We start from the raw sequence: 21,486 nt of genomic DNA on the forward strand, positions 1-21,486 counted from the left end.
CGTTAATTCTGTAGTTATCATTCTCATTCAGTTTTCAAAAATACACCATTCTGCCTTTTTTATTTACTATCTATCTTCTTCAGGTAATTCATGTATCCATTTTCACCGATTGTTCTAGTAATAATAATAGTTCTTCCACTTCATCATTTTCATAAATGTGTATGCTTATAAAGATTGATATCTACCCTAGTTCAGGTCTGAGTCACATTAATTATTCAACAAAAGGAAAAGAAACAAATGAGATATCTCAGACTATGACTTTATCTCTCTCACTTTTTAGACCTTCATTTCTTTGTTGGTTTATGTATTGGTTTATGGTTAAGCGCAAATGTACACAATGGATTATCTGTGCTGTGCTCGTCATGGATGTCAAAGCCCGGTTTGTAGCGTTGTAAGACCGCAGACTTTCGGCTATGCCACTGGGGGCATTAAGAGCTTCGACAAGCAACACGACAAAGCCTGAATCTGAAAATATTTTTAAAAAAGAAAATATTATTTAAATGTATACATAAATATGTGTCTTCTAGTGGCTACTTTATTTATGACTGATGTACGATGTATGTTTGCTGTCGGTATTATAAGTAGTTGGGGCCAAGTAACATAGCAAATACCTAGAATTCCACCTTACTGTTTACATTACTACTTTGTTAATTCACAATATAATTGACATATCCTTTCCATGTTTTAAACGAAATTTTGACAAAAGATTTCATGTTGATTTTTTATGAATAGCTCTTTTTGGTTTTTGGCACTTTTTATTTCAAAATTAGGCCTAGGCGAAGCCATTGCTGCTTCTAATACTGTAATACTTAAAAGGTGTTAGGGAAAGAGGCCTAATGTTAGTGATAAAATCACGATGGCTTCCAGTTATTTTTTTTCCATATTCTTGACTTGTTTAATTTGTTTATAAAGGATTTCAAACAGAGACGTGTAAAAGTATCATTTCAGATCCATTTCTTCATTAACGCAAGTCACTTCCCAGGAAGCGCTTTGTTCGATACCGAAACATATCACTTGGGCTGGACTACTAGAGTTAAAATTTTATCTGGAACGCAATTTATATATGAAGTATATACAAAAGGTTTAAACATCACACTATTTGAATGTTTAATTGCAGAATGGGTTTTTGTTTAAAAGATTTATTGCTGCGATAGTCATTGTAAATATAAAAAAGATCAGTTTAACTATTTTGAACACTCTTAGTATATAAAGAAATGTATTCTGCAAGGTGACGGTCATAAGCCCATTTCAGTATAGAATGTTCGTTAATAGAATAGTTTCTTATGCAATTAAGTAAGAACCGTTTAATCAAATCAAACAGAAGAAATAAATTGTTTTTTCATGTGTACAATACTTGTTGTGCAAAAGTATTCTTAAAGCTACGGTTTAAACGCTGAAAGATAGCGAAGTATTCCAAACCAGTAAGCTTGTGCTTCATTAATATTGGGCCTTTTGGTACTCAATACTTCAAGTTAAGTAATTATGTTAGTGCTCGTGCACTTGTTTTTCATAAGCCAATACTCTTTTCACACATCTTCTTATCATTGCTCAAAAGGCACTTGCAGTAAAATACTAAAAGTAATAAAACTACAGCAACTGAATTTTGGTTCCACAGTCTACTATCATCACATAAGTATTACGGAGGTTCAATATGTTTTATCAAAACGTTTTTGGAGTTTTGCCATGTAGTAGTCCATGTCACCATATCCATTGATGCACTATCTGATGGTCTTGTAACTTGAAAAATGCCCTATAGCATAGGTCCCATTGCAAAAGAATGCATTGTAAGGCTGCCATGTTCACACCAAACTCTTTCTTTCTTCTTGCTTTCCATAATCTATATAGTGTGCAAGGATGTCCATTTTAACAATCCAAACGCAAAGAAATCTATCGATGCTGTATCCGGCGACTTGACTTGTATGTCTTCGTATGGAATAGCATACATACCCTTTTCATTCTCCAGCCGATCGAGGTCTGTGACAATTGAAATGATATTCAAGGAAGTAGCTTGTCTACACGTGACTTGTGTGACTTTTTCAGGTGGAGATCATCCTTGATTTTGTTGTGTACTGTTGCTTGGTGCACATGGACGGCATTTACTATTGACTTTTGTGTTCCTGGATCATCACCTTTTACAACATATCACACTTTGCTTGCTATGGTTTGAGAACGACTTGTTTCAAGTGATTTTTCTTGATAGTCGTGGTGGCTTAAGTTGATCCATATTTCGTTACTTTCCAATATCATTAAATGCAAGGATATCTTCATATTTGAAATTCTAAATCCCCAATCTCAACACATCTTTATGATCTAATTGTATGAATATTTTGCTTATAAAAGGGGTGTTACACACCTTTCCCAGAACTGATCAATTACTGATGGCATCACACTATCTGCATAATGCCAAACGATGTAAAAATGTAGTTATAATACATACTTTTCCACCACGACTTTATATAGTAAACTCTATATGAGCTCAGCTACAGTTAAAGTTAAGTCGACACCAGGAAGCTCATGGCTGCTCTCAAATACCTATTAAGAGCAGCATCCTAAAATTATACTTTAGTTAAGCGACTAAGTATTCATGCTCTATGTTGTCCTTAGAAAAATGTATCTCTGATACCTGTGAATTTCATGGCCTCCGAGACTTCATTACATTTCTACTTAATTAATAGTTAACCAAACTTATAGTTATGCTGCACTCTGTCATCCTTGCCATACAAAAGTTAACATGGCTTACCCTCCTAAAGAGTTACATTCTTTTATGTATCATTTAGTTATTACAAATATAGATCCTAGGTCCATATGAAAGGATATAGGGCAAGATTCCTACGCATGGGCTGATGCCAGCTTCAACTTCTGGCCATTAAAATCCACGAAAGCTTACTTCGTCTTTCCTTAAGAATTTTTCTCCAGGTACAAGTGTGAAATTAGCTTGGCATGACTTGCAATGTTTCACCATATGAGTGTTCTTTTTGCCTCTGGCAGTTAGCATATAGGGCAAGATTCCTACGCATGGGCTGATGCCAGCTTCAACTTCTGACCATTAAAATCCCTGAATGCTTACTTTGTCTTTCCTTAAGAATTTTCCTCCAGGTACAAGTGTGAAATTAGCTTGGCATGACTTGCAATGTTTCACCATATGAGTGTTCTTTTTGCCTCCAGCAGTTCACTCATAGCTTGCATTTTTATGCATTATAACTGTACCTTATACTAAAACAATGTTAAGCAATGCATACAGCATATTGATGTGTTTAATGTGCTTTTGTGCACCTCACATCTGCTTTAACTTATACTTTAATGGATCAATCTGCTGGATCTGCGTTGCTTTCATGCCACTGACATACATAAAAGCCAGACCCAATCTCCACGATGATACAGTTATTCCTTAACATTTTATCTAAGCACTTATTCTGACATTTTGTGGCATATCCTAGCTGTTATCGTGCAAACTAAAATGCATCAGTTAATGTAAACTTAACCACTCTACATATTTTTGTGGACATTATAGGCCCTCTGTTCTAGGGGATAATTATATATCATATCGACAGGGAGCAGGATTTTATGTCCAAAACATGAGTATGTTTTGATAAACAACCCGTAGACCTCTGTTGAAATGCTCTGTATGTCATCATGTCATACAGTAAGTTGAACTGCTGAAATTTCCTCCCTGATGCGTGTGAACTCTTCCTGTCTCCAAAACTTGCTATTTGGTGCTGCACCAACACAACAACTACAAACTGTGCAGAAATATCGACCAATGTATAAGCCTTGGCCTACTTCATGTAGTAATCAGTGGTGATGAGTACTGATTACCATGTTCAGCCTCCAAGAGTGGATCAGCAATATCCAGGGTTATCCTCTTTAGAGAAGATCCAGCTATTATCTGCTGGAGTTTGCTCTGTTTTGACTTGTCCTTTCTCTGAGTGGAACATACCATAAAATGTTCACAGCAGAGCTTAACATCTTGGTCTAAATATGGCCAGTAGAACTGTTGTCAAATGTTCGCACAAGTTTGGGTAGCACCTTGGTTCCCTCTGTGGACCACTAGCTGCAGAACATGCTGAGAACCAATGCTCACTGGTTGATAAAAATGGTACAGCTTACCTTCCTGCGCTCGTAACTGACCATACAAATTCAACAGGTTACATCTGTTTTTACTACATTACTCAATTCGAGCTGTCCAAGCTTTACCTAGTTGCATGGCAAGCAGCACCCACACTAGACTTTGGTCCTTCAGTTGCTCTTCACAGAGCTCCTAAAGTGTCATTCGTGGCATCCATCCATTAATGAAATTTCCTACTAGCCAAAATTGTTTCAACTCCAACATGGTGTACAGGATCAAGACATTCATGAAATGGACAAGGTTTCACAATGTGGCGAGACATTCCATCAGCATTTCCGTGGACAATGAGCTATTATAATGTTGTTATTCAATGTCTTATAATACCTTCTGGATTTTTAATGCTCATTAGCCAATTCAATGAAACAAGGTCCTCCTACCATACAAGTACTATCAATAATGTTTTATGAAGACTACAACTCTAAGCAGTTCTTTCTTCTTCGTACAGTATCTACTTTCAAAAGTGAGGAACATGTGAATAGCATACACTATTACATGTTATACTCCATCCTGCTACTGTGATAACACTGCTCAAATTTCACTCTCACTGGTGTCAATGTCCAATAATAATTCACAATCTTGTTGTGGATATGCTAACACTGGATTCTCCATTAAAGCACCATTTGAGGTTCAAAATGTTTGTTTAAATTCCTTGCTCCAGCCAATATATATTTATTGTAGTGAGTGCAAACAATGCTGCTGCTATCTTGAAGAAGTTAGGCACAAACTGCTGGCAATAAGATGCAAAACCAATGGTATTTTAGAAATGTGCATAGACATTATTTCCACCTACATCTTAACCAGGAACTTCCACTTCTGTGCTAATGAGTGCATTTCCCAGTTTCAGTTTTAAGCATGCCTTTGTTATCAGTTCGAATGTGCAACCAAACACTAAAACATCATTGATATAGACCAGGTACCTTTTGCCTTGCATCCCCAAGGGTGGTATTATCCTGTCCTTTAACATCCACTGTGTCCCAGCTCTTGATACATCTTTAGTCTTCCAGGGAAATCAGCACCAGTTGCTTGATTTAACATGCTGCCTGTATCAATTGTTGGTCAATCCAATTGGCCACCTAATCACATTAATACATCAGCATATTCAGTAAACAAATCACTGATTTCATTTTACCACATTAGGTACAGATTTTATCCACAATCCTTAACCAACAAACTTCAAATATATTTGCAACCTTGTATCTGCTGTTGGATATAATGCAATGAATACAACCCTAGCTTTGCTGCTACCCTCAGCTACCTGCGCTTTACTTAACCTATCAATCAGTAATTGACTATTCAAGTGGAAACTGAATAACTTTTAATTACAAAACAACAGCAGAACTTCATATATCCTTGGACAGATAACTTCCCAAGCTAATGCTGTTTGCTTTTTGTACAGGAAACAGTTTATTTCATCCATGGGTTCTATAACCACATTACACTGTTCTGACACACTAGACCTCATCTGTAGTAAATCATGTAACACCAATTATGTATAAGGAAATGCTGCAATTCCCTCTTCTATACATACACTCATGCAAGCTACTGTTCTTGGTCTTGATCTGGCTAACAACAGACAGCTCTCCCATGGAAAATTAGCTCACTAGTTGTACAACAAAACTGACGGATAATTTCTCTTATACATCCATTTAGAGGATGTCAATGCTACTATGTAGTAGTCTATTGCCATTTGTCAAAATAAAGTTGGTATCCACTAGGCAAAGTAGTGGTCTTACTTGAAATGTCTTATATTACAAGGAATCTACCAGTATTTTGGTCCCTTTTGCATCAACCAGGAACTTTGTACTCGGCTTTGTACTCTAATAGGTATTTAGAAATCTTCACTTAGCCTGAAAGAAGTGAGCTGACCACCAAACGTTTTGGCATAAGCTGACTACTCAGTTTGGTGGCCAGACCCTAATTAGGCTCTGTTAGTTTACTGAAGCTGTAGTAGTAGCATTTACTGCTTGCTTTTGGTCCTTTTAGACCTACTGAGCTATTAGTCAAAACTGTTATGACAGTGATCTGACATTCATATCTTAATTAAATGGTCTTTTCTTATCTCAGATAATATTAAATTTTGTTTCTTTTTCTCAATTTATTAGTAATTTTCTTTGTACACAGTAATGATTTTGTTTGTTAATCATTCATGCATGGTTTATGTAAAGTAGCTTTACACGTCTAATTGATAGATAACTAAAGAATATTCTCTAACTTGGGGACGTTTTCGGGCCACAATGAATATAAGTGTGTTATAAAGAAGATATTCTGTGCGTCTCTTTCTTGTGCAACTGAGTCTTGGATATTCATGCCTGTCGACTGACATTACGATTTAACAGACATCTGGATTTGTTTGGCCAGGACTATTTTAGACTATCTAATTGTGAAAATTACCTGCTTGGATTCTCTGGGACTATTAATCATCGGAAATAACTCCATCTGGACTCGGTTGGTCTCAAAACTACAGAATTGTTCAGGACCTTTAGGATTATTACCATACTTGGAAATTCAGCTGGATTTATTCAACATCCATCCAGAACACATTAGATCTTTCATATAGGCCAGTTAATTCAATTGTTTGTTGTTGTTGTTTGTTGTTGTTGTTTTTTTGGTATTTAGGATTATAATGTGTCATTTCAATTTTTGTTTATAAGATTTGAGAAGTAAAATACAAAAAATATTTTCAGTTCTTGTTAACTTTCTTTTACCTTTTCTGTTCGTGCACCCGTACATGACACCTTGGCCTCCGAACTGTTCGACATAGTAAAGGAACTGTTGGCTCTCCTGCACCTGTTGAGACATTACTCGAAACCAATAACCTTGCCTACTTTGCTGCTTGCCAAAATATGGGTAGTTTACTCAAAGGTGAACCAACATATTACACCCAAACTATACATTTTGCTCCTTTCTTCAAAAATGATAGCCAACAGAGACACTACCAACATGGGCTGCAACATGAAAATAATGTGAGATAGTCTTTCCTGTTTACTGGAAACCAGTGTGGTTGAATTCCAGCACCAGAACGTGTGGTTGGTTTATTAACTCTCAGTATGCCTCGAACAAGCCACAGAGAAGAATAGCTGGTTAGGATGAACTGTCCAAGGTGTAGATTGTCAAAACAGAAACATCCTCTGTAAGAGTTAGAATATCTCTTACATCAAGGTGATGCCTTATCATTTTAATTGGAAGTGCCTTGACAAACTTATCCATGACGATGTCTTGATGATCTGTGGAAGCCATCACAGGGTATGCCTTACAATGAAAATGATTCAGATCATCTGAACTTGCCTGATGGATTGCTCCGTTTCATACTGAGTTGAACTGTTAGCACATCTCAGCAATGATTGTATCTCAGTTTCATAGTGCATCTTAAGCAAGTGCTTGAATGAGGCCGGGGCTGTACTATCCAAAGTTAGGATAAGGCATTGGACTGCCTGCTTCTCAGACCAGCCATTCTAAGCAGTTGCCTTCCTGAAAATTTTCAGAAAATGGTCCAGACCCTCTTTCACCTCACCTTTAAACATTGGAGATTAAGTATGCTTTTCTTCATTCAGGGAGACCCGTGATTGTGATCAAAGCCTTTCCCTTGCAGGTCCTTGGCCAATACCTTAGTGAGGCACTTTTGATATAATGTGTGCAGTACAGTAAAAGTACTCAGGGATCCCAACACTTAGACAAGTAGTTGGTCTTTAGTCAAGGATAGCAGAGCAATGAGTTTCCCCGAACAGATCATTCGTTATTTCTGTGCAACCCCATATTTCTTCTTAATACATGGTTGCTCTGTCTGGATAACTCTCACTTTGGAAAGGCCATCAATTACCACGTGGCTTGCAGCTTTCACCAATTGATGATCTTTGATTTACCTACCAGAGAAACAGCTCTGATTGGCAGATTTTGTTCACCTGCAGTATTTCCAGCCCTTATTTGCTGGCCTTGGGTGGTTTTAAATAGAGCTGGTGCTGGGTGACAATGGCAGGCGATGGTCCAGGAATCCCATACAGATGGCTCCATAGTTTTAGACTCACTAGATGTCATTTAATCTCAGTGACCCTCAATCATCCGAGTTCCCCTTGCACTGAGACAGATCCTCTAGGATGACACCTAATCCACCATTTTATATGCAAATATATCCTACATACAAGAAAATAATTTTACTAAATCTGACCACTCTCTCATACAACAGTCTCTCTTCGGTGACTAAATCTTACTCTTACTTATGGGTATTTCTACGTGCAGTAAATATCATTCCTTAAGTAAGAAGCATTTATTTTTTAAACTAGTTAACACAATAACATCTTTGGGTTATAGCACTCATTTTATTTTCCATTCTATCTATTGGTATTCTCAGGTGAAATAGATTTTTCCCCCAGGAATATATAACATAGGTCTTCTATATAACAAAAGGTTTGGCAAAATATAATTGAAAGTATGCTTTGGTTCAGCTAAAATTAACCATTAGTATAGGAAGTTCATCCCAAATTACGCTGAAATCGCTGCACCATTGACGGATCTGAACAAGACAGGCCAACCAAACAAGGTGAAGTGGGAATAACCACAGCATACGACTTCCCAAAAGTTGAAGAATCCTTAGAATGCCAGACTTCAAAAACCATTCATTGTTCAGGCTGATGCATCAGATGTTGGAATTGGATCACTACGTCGTATTGAAGCAGTACCCAGTTTCTCGTAACGTACGTCCGTAAAAAGCTGTTGAGTAGTAAGAAGACCTACTCTGTGTGATCGAACGAGAGTATTTTGCCATCATATTTGCCATCCAGAAATACAAAAACTACCTCTACGGGAAGGAGTTCATCATCCAGACGGACCATCAGCTACTTGCATACATCCAAAGGTGTGAAATAGACAGTGCGAGAATCATGTTGTACCTCCAGAACTACAGATTCTGCATTGAAACCATCAAGGAGACTGACAATGTTCAATTTTTTTATTTTGTTTTATTTGAATATATTTATAGCTAAATTATACTAAAAGAAACAGGTACCCAATTATTAACTCTGGAAATACGTAAATGTTACTTAATGTTAGTCAACACATATCAACAACTTCTGATCAAACCAAGCTACATACACAGATTACGCCTGATAAGTAAACCATTACATAATGTAGCTTATTTAATATACCCGTATTACTAGTAGAATGCAAAACTTTTAATATTGGATAAGGTACCATTATTTATTATAAAATTAATATTTAAACAGTCAGCAAATAAGAACATCATGCGGTGAACTTGCATAGTTATTCTCCATTCAACTACGAGAGATATTAACACCAACACGCAACGAATGTTTGACTTCCGTTGTTAATCAAAGAAGTTACATAAAGCTCTAAATAGTAACTACAACATTTTAATTATCTTAATTTAGTAGTCAAAACTGTTGGCACTCCATAATAATTATTATAATTACAGTTAAATATAAACCATCATGTATAGAAAAAACCTCGACTCACCCCATATGTTTAAGTTAAAATAATCTCACTACAACAACTTTTTTTTTCTCACAAAACATGGTTAACGAAAAATAAAAATAAAGCAATTTATTATGTATGACATCTTTTAATAGATGCTGCCATGAATCAGACATTAGTAACAAATTAATGTCTGAGGTTAGCAAGTATTATGGTGCACAATAATACACTTAACAATATCTACTCCTCAGGAGTGGAATTTTACATGTCCACGACAATGACTAGTGGAAAGAAATCTTCCCTGGCATCACTGATATTTAAACCTCAACTCTGTATTCTTTTTCACGGCAGAAGTTGTGACATATCTTTCTTAACGCAATGATAAACGAATATTAGTTCTTGTTTTATCAGTACTTAGGAAGTCATACTGTCGTATCTAGTTAGTATGATCAAGGAATACTTTTCTCAGTGTATCGTAGTTAGCAAATGGAACCTTTAATAAATGAACTTCATAGAAATACAATTATGTAAAAGTTTTGATAAGTATTTCGATGTCACCTTGCATAATTTTTTATATTATTCTTTGTGTAAATGATCTAATGTTTAATGTACATAATATATAACATTAATTGTAATATTAATATTTCATAGTCTTTTATTTTTTATCATTTGACATTATATACACGTGTATCATGGAATCAGTAAAAGGGTTCATACACTGAGCGGTGTTTAAAATATTCATAATTTGCATGGCCACTGATGAAACCGAATTTATTTCAAATACTCAATAGTCTACTGTCATAAGGTTTTTGGAGTGGAATATCATTCTTATGTCACACAGACTTATTCTCTACAAACTGTGTCTGTCTTTTTCGATTTGGAAGGGTGTCTAAGCATTGCTTAGTTGTGTAAAATCTTTACTCGTGAAAAATAATCCAAACGATAACTCAAATTTACTTATGATTATATTGCCACAACTTTTTGGGTCCAGGCTCTTTGTTAGATTGTGTATAAATGACACTTAGTCCCGAAAATTCGTGAAAAAAAAATTGTTTTTAAGTTAATTTCATTTACCACTTCGATATTTTTAACAAATAAAATGCTTCAACGTGGTAACTTCCAGTGGCACAACCGTTTTGTAAGATTATGTTAGTGAATGGATAAGCTAATGTCGCTGACATCATGCTGTTATATACAGTTGACTTCAAATATAACACCCTCTAATGTTTGCAGTCATCTTAGATGAGCCCCTGCGGCGGAACATATTCAGACATGTTCCAACCATCTTAGACAAGGAGGCGTCTTTCAATGGGCTTAGCTATCGCGGATTAATCCCATATCGATTTCAATACACACTGTGTCAGAAAATACCTCTCCATTACTAATCCATTTAGCCTAGTTTACTTGTATGAATTAGTTTCAATCAGTTTCATCACCACCTATTAGCAGTATTATTAATATTTTACTTCTACATTCTTAATTAAACTAAGATGGCTATAACGTTTATGAATATATTCTACCACCGCCACCTTCAGTAGACGAAACCATCTTAGAAGATAATATCGCTGTTTGTATAATCAAACGTCACATCAGCTGACCTTATGACATCATATCCGATTGGTCTCAAAGACTTTAACTTCAAAATCTTGGGACCAACCGAATGTGTGAGTCTCAGGGTTTAAAACTATATCTAATTCAAGGTTAAATGAACCTAGTCTTCCAGGATTATTACTCGAGTGGGCAATTGTCATTATTTTCAACACTTACACTATTGAATATGGTATGTTTCATCATCGTTTCTCTGTGAAAGTTTTCTTTAATTTTTAAACTGTTTCCTAAATCTCTAAAAAGGGCCATCGCAACGTTTTAATTAGCAATATATCTGACTTTGTATGGTCTCTATGTAAAAGTCGTCTTTATGATTATTGTTTATATTTTTATGGTAAACACTTCTATTGCTTTTACGTTACATTTTATTAAATATAAAAGTTAAGAATAATATATACCATGTATGGTCACAACTGCGTCCAATGCAAAATTTTTACCTTTCAGAAAAACTTTTAGTGCCTTTGAAAGTGCCAAATATTAAAATAAATCAACATTTATATAGGTTGTCAACATACCAAACTACATAACAATCTGCTCAACAGGAACTTAGCTATTGAATGGACTAAAACAAGTATAACAAACTAAAAACTTATTACCAGAAAAATAATAACAAATGTAAACTAGTCATACAAGGAATTGGTTTTGTGCGTATCTAGTTCAACCTACAAAGTTCGATGCATCCATTCTCAAGAATGATTCGTTTTTCATAAATATTTATCTATTTGTTTTCATAAAGGGAAGTAATAAATAGATATTAGTTCCATATGACTGCCATAATAGTGCACAAAGGTAATGAAGAATAAACACAAATATCTGTTACTTCGACTTCTGATGCTTCATACCAAGCAATAGTTAACATTTCTTACACCCAAAGATTTTGTTACACCTTCCTTCTCATGTCAAAGTGATAACTCAAACACAACAATTTAGATTGCTTGAGTGAGCTAGTAAATTATTCTAACATACTAACTCTTTGGGAAATTAATAAATGCGTTCAACTATCGACTTTCTGAGTGTTGTATTCCATATTGTTTTCTTAGTAGTGTTCGGTATTGACCTCAGTAAATCTCAATCGTATATTTAAAATTTTCTTTTAAATCGATCGTTACTGCACAACAATTTGCATATTTTACTATGTTGGTGTCACATATCAATGATTCAGTTCTTGTCAGTAGCACAAGAGTTGGTGTTGAGTGTTGTTGACTAACTGCCTGCCCTGTAATCTATAATTTCAAACAATTAATAAGAACCTCTAAATGAATGTAAAGACGAGAGGATAATAACATCAACTACACTATCATGAACCACGACAGTGGTTCATAATAGGGATCGCAAGTAATTGCACAAAACCCTAATAGAACGTTTGGGCAAAAAACACCTTAAACAGTAAAGATTCAGCTCAAATGTTTACTATTGACCGCTGCGGCTATATACATATAAAAATGCACAAAAAAGCACGCATGTTTGAGTAACAAGGAAAAGAAAAATCCGCTCAACACGGCCAGTTTGTAATTATTATTATTATCTTGCCAGTCTACAACAAAAAAGGCTTGATACATTGCACCCATACCTTTGTAGAACACTAAATAAGGTACCGCGAAGGTCATAGGGTATTGAAAAGTCGATTTCTTTCTTCTATATTTTACATAAGCTAAAAAATACCATAATTCTAGTATAACGATGTTATCATTACCCCCTGTAGTTAATTTTCTTATAAATATCTCGTGTTCCTTTAAAAACCTTAAGTACATGGCGAAACAGGAATTACCAGCCAATAACAGATGAACATTAGATGACTGTAACAGGTAGATGCTCAATGTTTTGTACACTATACATTCGATGTCTTTATGGAGCTAACCCGTATATTATGCATGAAGTGAAGAAGTAAAAAAATCAGTACACATGATATTAGATCTTATTACACATATTCGTAGAATAATTACCTTAAAAAAGGTACGAAGGTTTATTTAAAGCGATGTTTTAGACGTATATGTTTTATTTGGAAATGCTGCTTTTATACTGGTAAAGCTATATACACGCTTAGTGGGGGTTGTGTCTTAGTCCAAACATATATTTACCCATTGCTATGCATTATATTTTACAAATTTAGTTACATAGAAACTATAAATGCTCAATATATTCTCAAACAAATCTCTATGACAATCTCCAGTTGCAGCTTAACATTTGACATTTCGAACTAATGCGAGCAAATAATCAATAGCTACATTAAATCATCGTGAACTGTATCAGCTAGCTACTAGCTATGTTTATTATCATTGCAGTGTATAAAGTTAGCTACCATATAAAGTAGTACTTTGCCTATAGTTTAGCATAAAAGAGCCAGCAAAAAAAGATAAAATATGGGAATTTAAAAAATTGCAAATAGGGATCGTAAAAAAAAAGGTAAGCCGACATTATTTACTCAAGCTACAAATCCCTATTTTGACTCCTCCAAATGTAATTCTACGTAACAGCATGGAGCCAAAATAGGGGTTTCAAATTTGTGTAAATAATGTCGACAGCCTGACTTTTTTACGATCTCTACTTACAAGTTTTAAATTCTAAATTTTGTATTTATCTTGTATCTGCTATATTAGTGCCGACGAAACCTTTCGCCTAGTACTGGGAATCTTCAGGATGGCTGGGGTACGAGTTAGGGCGATCGACTCGCAATCTGTGGGTGGCGGGTTCAAATCCCCGTCACACTAAACATGCTCGTCCTTTCAGCCGTGGGGGGTGTTATAATATGACGGTCAATCCCACTATTCGTTGGTAAAAGAGTAGCCCAAGAGTTGGCGGTGGGTGGTGATGACTAGCTGCCTTTCCTCTTGTCTTTCACTACTAAATTAGGGATGGCTAGCGCAGATAGCCCTCATGTAGCTTTGTGCGAAATTCAAAACAAACCAACCAAACATAGTAGTGGTTGAGACGTTCTTTACAATAGCAAATCATTTGACATCAACTGTTATGGTGTGAGATAGATTAAATTAGTAAAATGTAATTTTTCATCAATTTTATTCGTGTCACAATACATCAGAATTAAGGTATGGACTTTCTTAAGTTATAGATATGTACTATACTAAGATAGTCTTTGTATAGCTTTGCGCGAAATTCTGAAACAGACAAAGAAGACGACTGATTGTACCATAGCAAAACTTCAGTTTCTTCAGTAGTTAGATACGAAAAGCTTTAAATTGTGTATTTTTTATTAATATAGTTTAAAAGTTTTAAAAAGAGAAATGTGCTTATATAAGATCGTTATTAATCAATGCATGGTATATTTAACAAATTTTAACTTCATCAACATAATAAAGATGCATAACTTTTAATGTTACTGACCTAGAAGTAGAACTGAATACAAATTAAGGGTTTTGTATAAGCTCTTTATTAACATAGTAAAATAGAATAAAAACAATGCAGATGTATAAATGTCTGTATCATTCAGGTTGAGTTGATAGTTATGTTATCGGTATGTATGCTTGTAATATATTTGTATGTATATATTGAACGATATAGAATACTCCAGTGTTTCTCAACCACCGATCCGTCACTTCTACTTTTCCGGTCCGTGGGATTTCACGAAAACAAACAAATAAGCAAAGACTGACAGAATATATTCATGTATAAGTTATAATTGTTCTTCGTTCTACTTACATTCTAATAGTCCGGGACAATTTAAGGAGGCAGCGAACCGGTCACTGGTGGCTAAAAGGTTGAGAAACGCTGAAATGTCGAGAGCGAAATTTCGGAAAACCATGGTGAACTGTTATCAATGAAAACGTCCATTCTTTAAGTTATGATATAAGCCTTCATGTAAAAGCAAGTGATTAATGTTGTATACGAATAACTTACTATAAAGATGAGCTATTATATGTGTGTGTTGGCATTCATCACCCAGTTGGCTTGCTCGATTATTTAATTTGTTTGTATCGTAACTAAAAACTGTTCGACGGTGTTTTAAGATTATTTACACAGAAGCTGGCTCCCAGCGACTTAGCAGTAAGTATATAGGCCTACGACGCTAAAATTCGGATTTCGATACCCGTATTTGTGGATTACGTAACTATAATATTTGTTTATAATGAGAAAGAAGTTATTGTTTCTCAGCATAAAGTACAGCCCCCCCCCCCCAGTGGCACAGCGGTATGTCTGCGGACTTACAAACAACGCTAGAATCCGGGTTTCGATACTCGTGGTGGGCAGAGCACAGATAGCCCATTGTGTAGCTTTGTGCATAATTACAAACAAACAAACATAAAGTACATCATAAATTTACAGTCTATACTAGGTTGATTTATTATTTGTTACATACGGTTAATTAAGATGTTACTTCCACATTGGCCAATTAAATACCTCAACCAGTAAGCTTTAAATATACATCAAATACGACAGAAAATACTTATTTGGTATTTTAATAACCAACTCATGACTCTCCACATATATATGATATATATCATTCTAAGCCAAGGAATGCTGTGATTTAGTCTAGAATTAGCACAAACAATATTCTACCAGTAACATTCAATAAGTACAGCAATTAAATTAGTTAATTAAAAAATCTGCATCATTGGGTGAGTAAGATGTGTAATTTAACGAAAGCACTATAGTGTATAGAACAGTTTTGGAATCAAGTAAATATATATTTTTTTACTATACTCGATAAATAATTACAATCACCTTTGGTCCTGTGATAAAGTTTGGGTTTTGAAGCTGGCGACCCGCGTTCGAGTCCGTGCTATATCTCAAAATATTCCATGCATTTTAAGCTGTGGGTGCATTACAAAAGTGTCAATGGTGGATAGTAATGTGCTGCTGTCTGGTTACCTTCATTATGATAAACATTTGAAAATTAGGGACGGTAGCAGATAACCTTATTAGCTTTGCCAAAATATAAAATGCAAATATTGTGACAGATATGCATAAAGCATCCAACGTATTTTATTGTAAGCTGCGTGTATGTGATGTGAAACAAATGAGATGAATAACGGAATCTTTAAGCATTTGCCAAGGTCCATGCCTAAGAAATTAAACAGTTACCCGTAACCCCACTGGACCGTTCTATATAACATACTACATTATAGGCATCTCAACTCACTTTGGAAATCAATTATATTTTAATTTCCTTATTTTTAACATTATACATTTAACATTTTAACAATAATGGAATCTTTAAGCATTTGCCAAGGTCCATGCCTAAGAAATTAAACAGTTACCCGTAACCCCACTGGACCGTTCTATATAACATACTACATTATAGGCATCTCAACTCACTTTGGAAATCAATTATATTTTAATTTCCTTATTTTTAACATTTCATTTGCGTTATATCATACAGTTTTACCTGTCCTTAGGAAGTGTCATGCTTGGAAAACTAGTAATTAAAATTATATAAAAAGAATCGCTGTCTCACTTAAAAGAAATGTTGATCACTTATTCATGGAAATTACAAATACGCACAAAAATATCCACTTAAATGTGTAACTGTTAACAATTTGATATCCAGGTCATATATTTTACCATTCTATAATTTTTTTTTATTAAACTTCCCTAATACATTTATTCAGAAATTTTGATTTTATGTTAAAATCCGCCAAATCACGTTTATAACTGTAGTTTTCGGTTTGTTTCTATAAGTTACGCGAATGTATGATTATTGTGTAAATACTAGTGTACTTTGGGTGTAAATAAAGAGTTCGAATATTACAATAAGTGTTAGCTAGGTAATGTGTTGCTTATTTTAGAAATACCTTCAACCACTACCTTGCCACTTTGTTCTTCTGGAGTCATTGACCGTAATCACGTAAGAGAGAGTCGTGAAAGCCTGGGAGGTGTTAATATATTTTCTTTTTAGTTGTTGATTCAGTTAGTAGGTTTGCGATTGTGTCTTTCATTGTTTTAACTGTGAGACAAACAAGAAAGTGACTTCTGATTTTATCATTAACTTCGGATCAAAGCAAGAACTAAAAATTAACCAGGCAATTAACAAAGAAAATTTATTCAACCGTTCTAACTTATAATGATTGGAATTGTATTGTTTCATCTATTGGGTATCCCTACTGTTAACGACATTATCGGCCATAATCCCAATAATGTTTCACAGATACGGACAGCGTAGGAGGTATAGGCTAGTCCTAAATGCATTTACTAAGCTAACAATTCAGAATAATCGTCGTAATAATAAATTAAAAATAATAGAATAAACAAAGTATATATACTGAACAATTTAACCAATACTGTTACGGAACTTAAATTATAGAAAAAAATTGAGTATAACTTTCTTACAAGACATATAAAATTGAAGTGTTTATGCAATATTACCAAACTGAGAAGAATAGGAGAAAACATCGTTCCCATTGTTAGAATAAAATCAGTTTCGTTCCCCTTTGTGAACAAAATCATGCGCATTGGAGAATGCTTCTAGAGTTAGACGACACTGACTGACTCAGCTACAGTCATACTGATTTTCTATGCTAAATATTATCTCCATCAAACATTTCTTAAGTTGGTTTTTGGTTTACTCGTTATGTTTGTTTATGAAAATTATATTTAAATCTTAATTTGATTTTATTACTGACTATGTTATCACAGAGGTAATAAAATTCCCGGTATAATTATGAGAGTACCAGTATAGAGTACATTATTTCATTGTATTTATGGAGTTCCCCTTGTTCAGCAGTTACCAATCGAGCACTGTGGGAAGTGGTTAAACTTCAAGTAGCAGGTTAGATTCGGCATGCAGATATTATTGCTAAAGGTCATACGAAGGATGTAAAACTTAGACGGCTGTAGTTACTGAAACATTTAAGAAGTGATGGGAATTCGCTAAATTCGTGAAACTCTGTAACAAACCTACTCGAAGGTTAAGAACAATAACTTGTAGTTTTTTTTAGATTAACTATGGTTACCGTATTCTGTAAACGTGCACAGTCTTTATCAGTTTATGGTAAACAAGTAGTTTGAGTAGTTGATGAAAGCATTTAACTAGCTAGGGATTAATCATTATCCTCAGCTAGTAGAACACTTGCTTTGCATACAAGAGGTACCGGGTTCAATTCTACGATTAGAAAATGATGAGTTACCATTGACGAATTGGTGATTCAGAATGGGCTTTTACCCAGATTCTGAGATTAGGCCCAAGAGTGAGCCTTGTTTATGTGAAATGAAAAAATACCGTAGGCAGTTGGTTTATGTAGTTAAAAAAAAAGTACTTTACTAAAAGCTGCTAGGAGGTCCAGTGCAGGATTAAGTTTGAATTGGCCCCTATGCCCATAAGATTGTGTAACTCATTGTGTCTTCTTTTTCATCGTTTGTTCATAGGGCCGTTAAGGTCTCATCATATAATGAAAATTTTATGTTTGAGCTGAATTATTAAAATATATAGCTATCCATAGAGATTATGAACCGTATATTATAGACAGAATTTATAATAAAAAACTGTGATAAATTACAGGTTTCATAATATACCAGACTGCAAATAATAAGTAAGGTTAATAAAGAAAGAATCTGTTTGCCATATATTCTGTCAACAAAAATAGGTTAGTTGTTCATGAAAAACACGACTTGTCTATTAGTCTTCCCTCCCCAATATCGTTAATGGTATTAAAGATACAGTTGAATTAAAGGATAAATATAGAGTATGTAAAAGCTCTTACAGTTGTGGCTTGAATTATATCAGACAGACAAGTAGAAATTTGAAGTTTCGAAACGAATTAATAAACACAAATATGCCATCGAAAAATTAAAAACTAGCTATTCGGCCTTGGCGGAGTATGTGACCAACTCTTCGCGTAACATTGAATGGGATAAGGTTTAAATACTTAAAGAAGTTAAGCTAAAAAACATATGAGAATCTTTAGAAATTGTTAAACATAAAATGATTTTAAATACAGATCTACGCCCAGGTGCCACAGAAGTGAATTTTTGGAAACCTATTCATACATTCGCTTGTATAAAAATGAAATTTCCCGTGTTTCTTCTGGTCTTCTCAAGATAGTGGAAATTTTTTCACCGAAACATGTAGAATTTTAATTATATAGAGTTTTTTATTGTATATTTTGCTTTCAACTTTATACAATAAATTATTGTGCATTTATAAACGTTTGAAATTCTTACTTATTTTATGTAACAGTTTTCCATGTTACTGCACTTAATAGTTGTCTATCATATGTGGGCACGAAAGGAAATATATTTAACACTTGTACATATTATTGTGCAGCAAATTTGATCTAAGTCCTATATCAAAAGAGATGAACATCATTTAAGATTCTAAATGCTTTTGCTCTACTTACTTTGAATAATCTAATTAAATTATCAAAGCTGTGATTATTATTATTTGCTATCGTTAGTATATGATAATTTCACTGGCTTTTGTAATCGGTTTTGTTTAAATCGGTTGCGGTCTGGCATGGCCTATTGGTTAGGAGCACTCGACTTGCAATCTGAGGGTCGCGGGTTCAAATCCCGTTCCCGAACATGCTCGCCCTTTCAGCCATGAGGGACCTTATAATTTGACGGTCAACGCCGCTATTCGTTAATAAAAAAGTAGATCAAGAGTTTACAGTGGATGATTTTGATTAGCTGACTTTCCTTTAGTAGGTTTTAAATAAGTATTATAATTACCTTTCAAGCTGGGTCTTAATAAATTTTCAGTATAACTTTCAAATGTATTGAGCTTTATAAAGCTTGGTGCGTTTACATATAATAATGAAACTTAATATATGTCCAACTCACAGCCCAGTTCAAAATTTGAACCTGTTTCTAAAGCGTAGAATATTTCGCAATGCATTCTTGTAGAATACCTTTATATTGCGCAAAAATATTTGCAGATTAGGTAGTGGCACTTTTTTCTGTTCAATATATAATTACGCATGGATAACGAGAATAAAACGGGATCATTTACTCTCGAAAACATATACATGTTTGTTTTTAAAACCACATTAGTTTAACAAATATATATAGGTCATGCTGTTTGTTGGTGATCGCTAAACAATGGCCACGTGAGTTGATGTACAGGCGCCAAGCATTTGGTGGACACCGCCGGTGAGTGTCTGCAGAGAACCCTGGAGCATGCGTCATGCAGTAAAATAATCAATATTGACGTCTGAGCTGCAAGTACTGCATAGTAGCTAGGACACAGTTAACTCACGTCGCATCACAGCACTATCAGAAGGGCCATGGTAACCATTTCTTTGAAAGAATCTGTTTATCTCTCTTCACATATTTTTCAAAACGACGTTATTACAAAGAAATATGAACCTTTGTCTTGAGTTCCCCTCGTTCTATATTTATAAAATATAGATGCGGTGATCCAACACCCCTTTTCCTACTGAAACGTTTTACCCATTTTTCTACCTCAAGCTTCTTGCCTGGAATTGTGCTAGCTGGTTGTCATGGTTACCGAAGATCAAAGACAGGTGGGTTTTCTCAGATTGTTGAAAAACCTGAAGTTATGGGTTCCTAAAATAAGTACCACTAGGTTAATGAACCCAAAATTTGCTGTTTTAGCGAATGCTCCTATTTCCAAGAGAAATATAAATCAGTTTGATACTTAGAAATAAACAAATACTAGTATATTATCATGTTGTGTAAAAATGTGTCTTTATAAATTTAATTCAAATGTCCTGCGAGTGATTTATGTGGTTGTTGTATCTATATTATTATTTTTAGGTTTTAAACTCTTCTCGATCCATGTAGTGAATTTTTTAAACATTTAACCAAAACTTCGAAAGTGATCAGATGAACATCTCTCCTATGATTTGCATGTAAAATATACACAGTTATTCGTTTGAGTATATATATATATACTAGGGCCCCAATTTTTATGCCGCAAAAAATAAAATAAAATAATGTGGCTAATAACTTGAAATTATGTGCCACAGAAATGCTAGTTATGCAGAAACTATAAAACTTATACAGTTAGTATGCGGTAAAATATTAAATTAAGTAAACTTTACCTCAATTAAAATTTAAGATGTTGTACATAAGTAATACAATTCAACCATCCACAGCAGTATAATAATTTTGTTATTATGAGTTAACAACAAGAAACACATTTCTACAGCTTAGAAATGTTTCGACAGGCCATAATAGGATTGTCTAGTCAGTAGACAATATTTGTCCCAGCTACAAGAAACAAACTAAGAGAAATGATATAAATCCTGTAATACTGACCTAGAATTGACTTTGCTAGGCCTAGAAATTCACACTTTACTTATGCATTCATATATGTAAATTACGTACACAAAAAAGTCGCTGCGGCGCAATTGGAAACCTAATTTCTCAAACAAATTTTAGCTAGTGGATGGGTTAAAATCATATCAAACATAAAT

At 34.5% G+C, this 21,486-nt stretch overlaps 1 protein-coding gene across 10 annotated transcripts in view; it reads left to right on the top strand.

Annotated features, from left to right (window-relative positions):
- The first annotated feature begins 20,289 nt into the window (after window positions 1-20,289).
- The window catches only part of LOC106456833 (ankyrin-2-like), a 171,222-nt gene continuing 170,025 nt past the window's right edge, over window positions 20,290-21,486 (top strand). For all 10 annotated transcript variants that reach the window (XM_022383585.1, XM_022393917.1, XM_022382520.1 and 7 more), the window contains exon 1: window positions 20,290-20,571. In XM_022383585.1, coding sequence (XP_022239293.1) covers window positions 20,548-20,571 — 24 coding nt within the window. In that variant the 5' untranslated portion in view covers window positions 20,290-20,547. The remainder of the gene's footprint in view (window positions 20,572-21,486) is intronic.

The sequence above is a fragment of the Limulus polyphemus genome, unplaced genomic scaffold (assembly GCF_000517525.1).
Source record: "Limulus polyphemus unplaced genomic scaffold, Limulus_polyphemus-2.1.2 Scaffold0, whole genome shotgun sequence".
NCBI classification, from domain to species: Eukaryota; Metazoa; Arthropoda; class Merostomata; order Xiphosura; family Limulidae; genus Limulus; species Limulus polyphemus.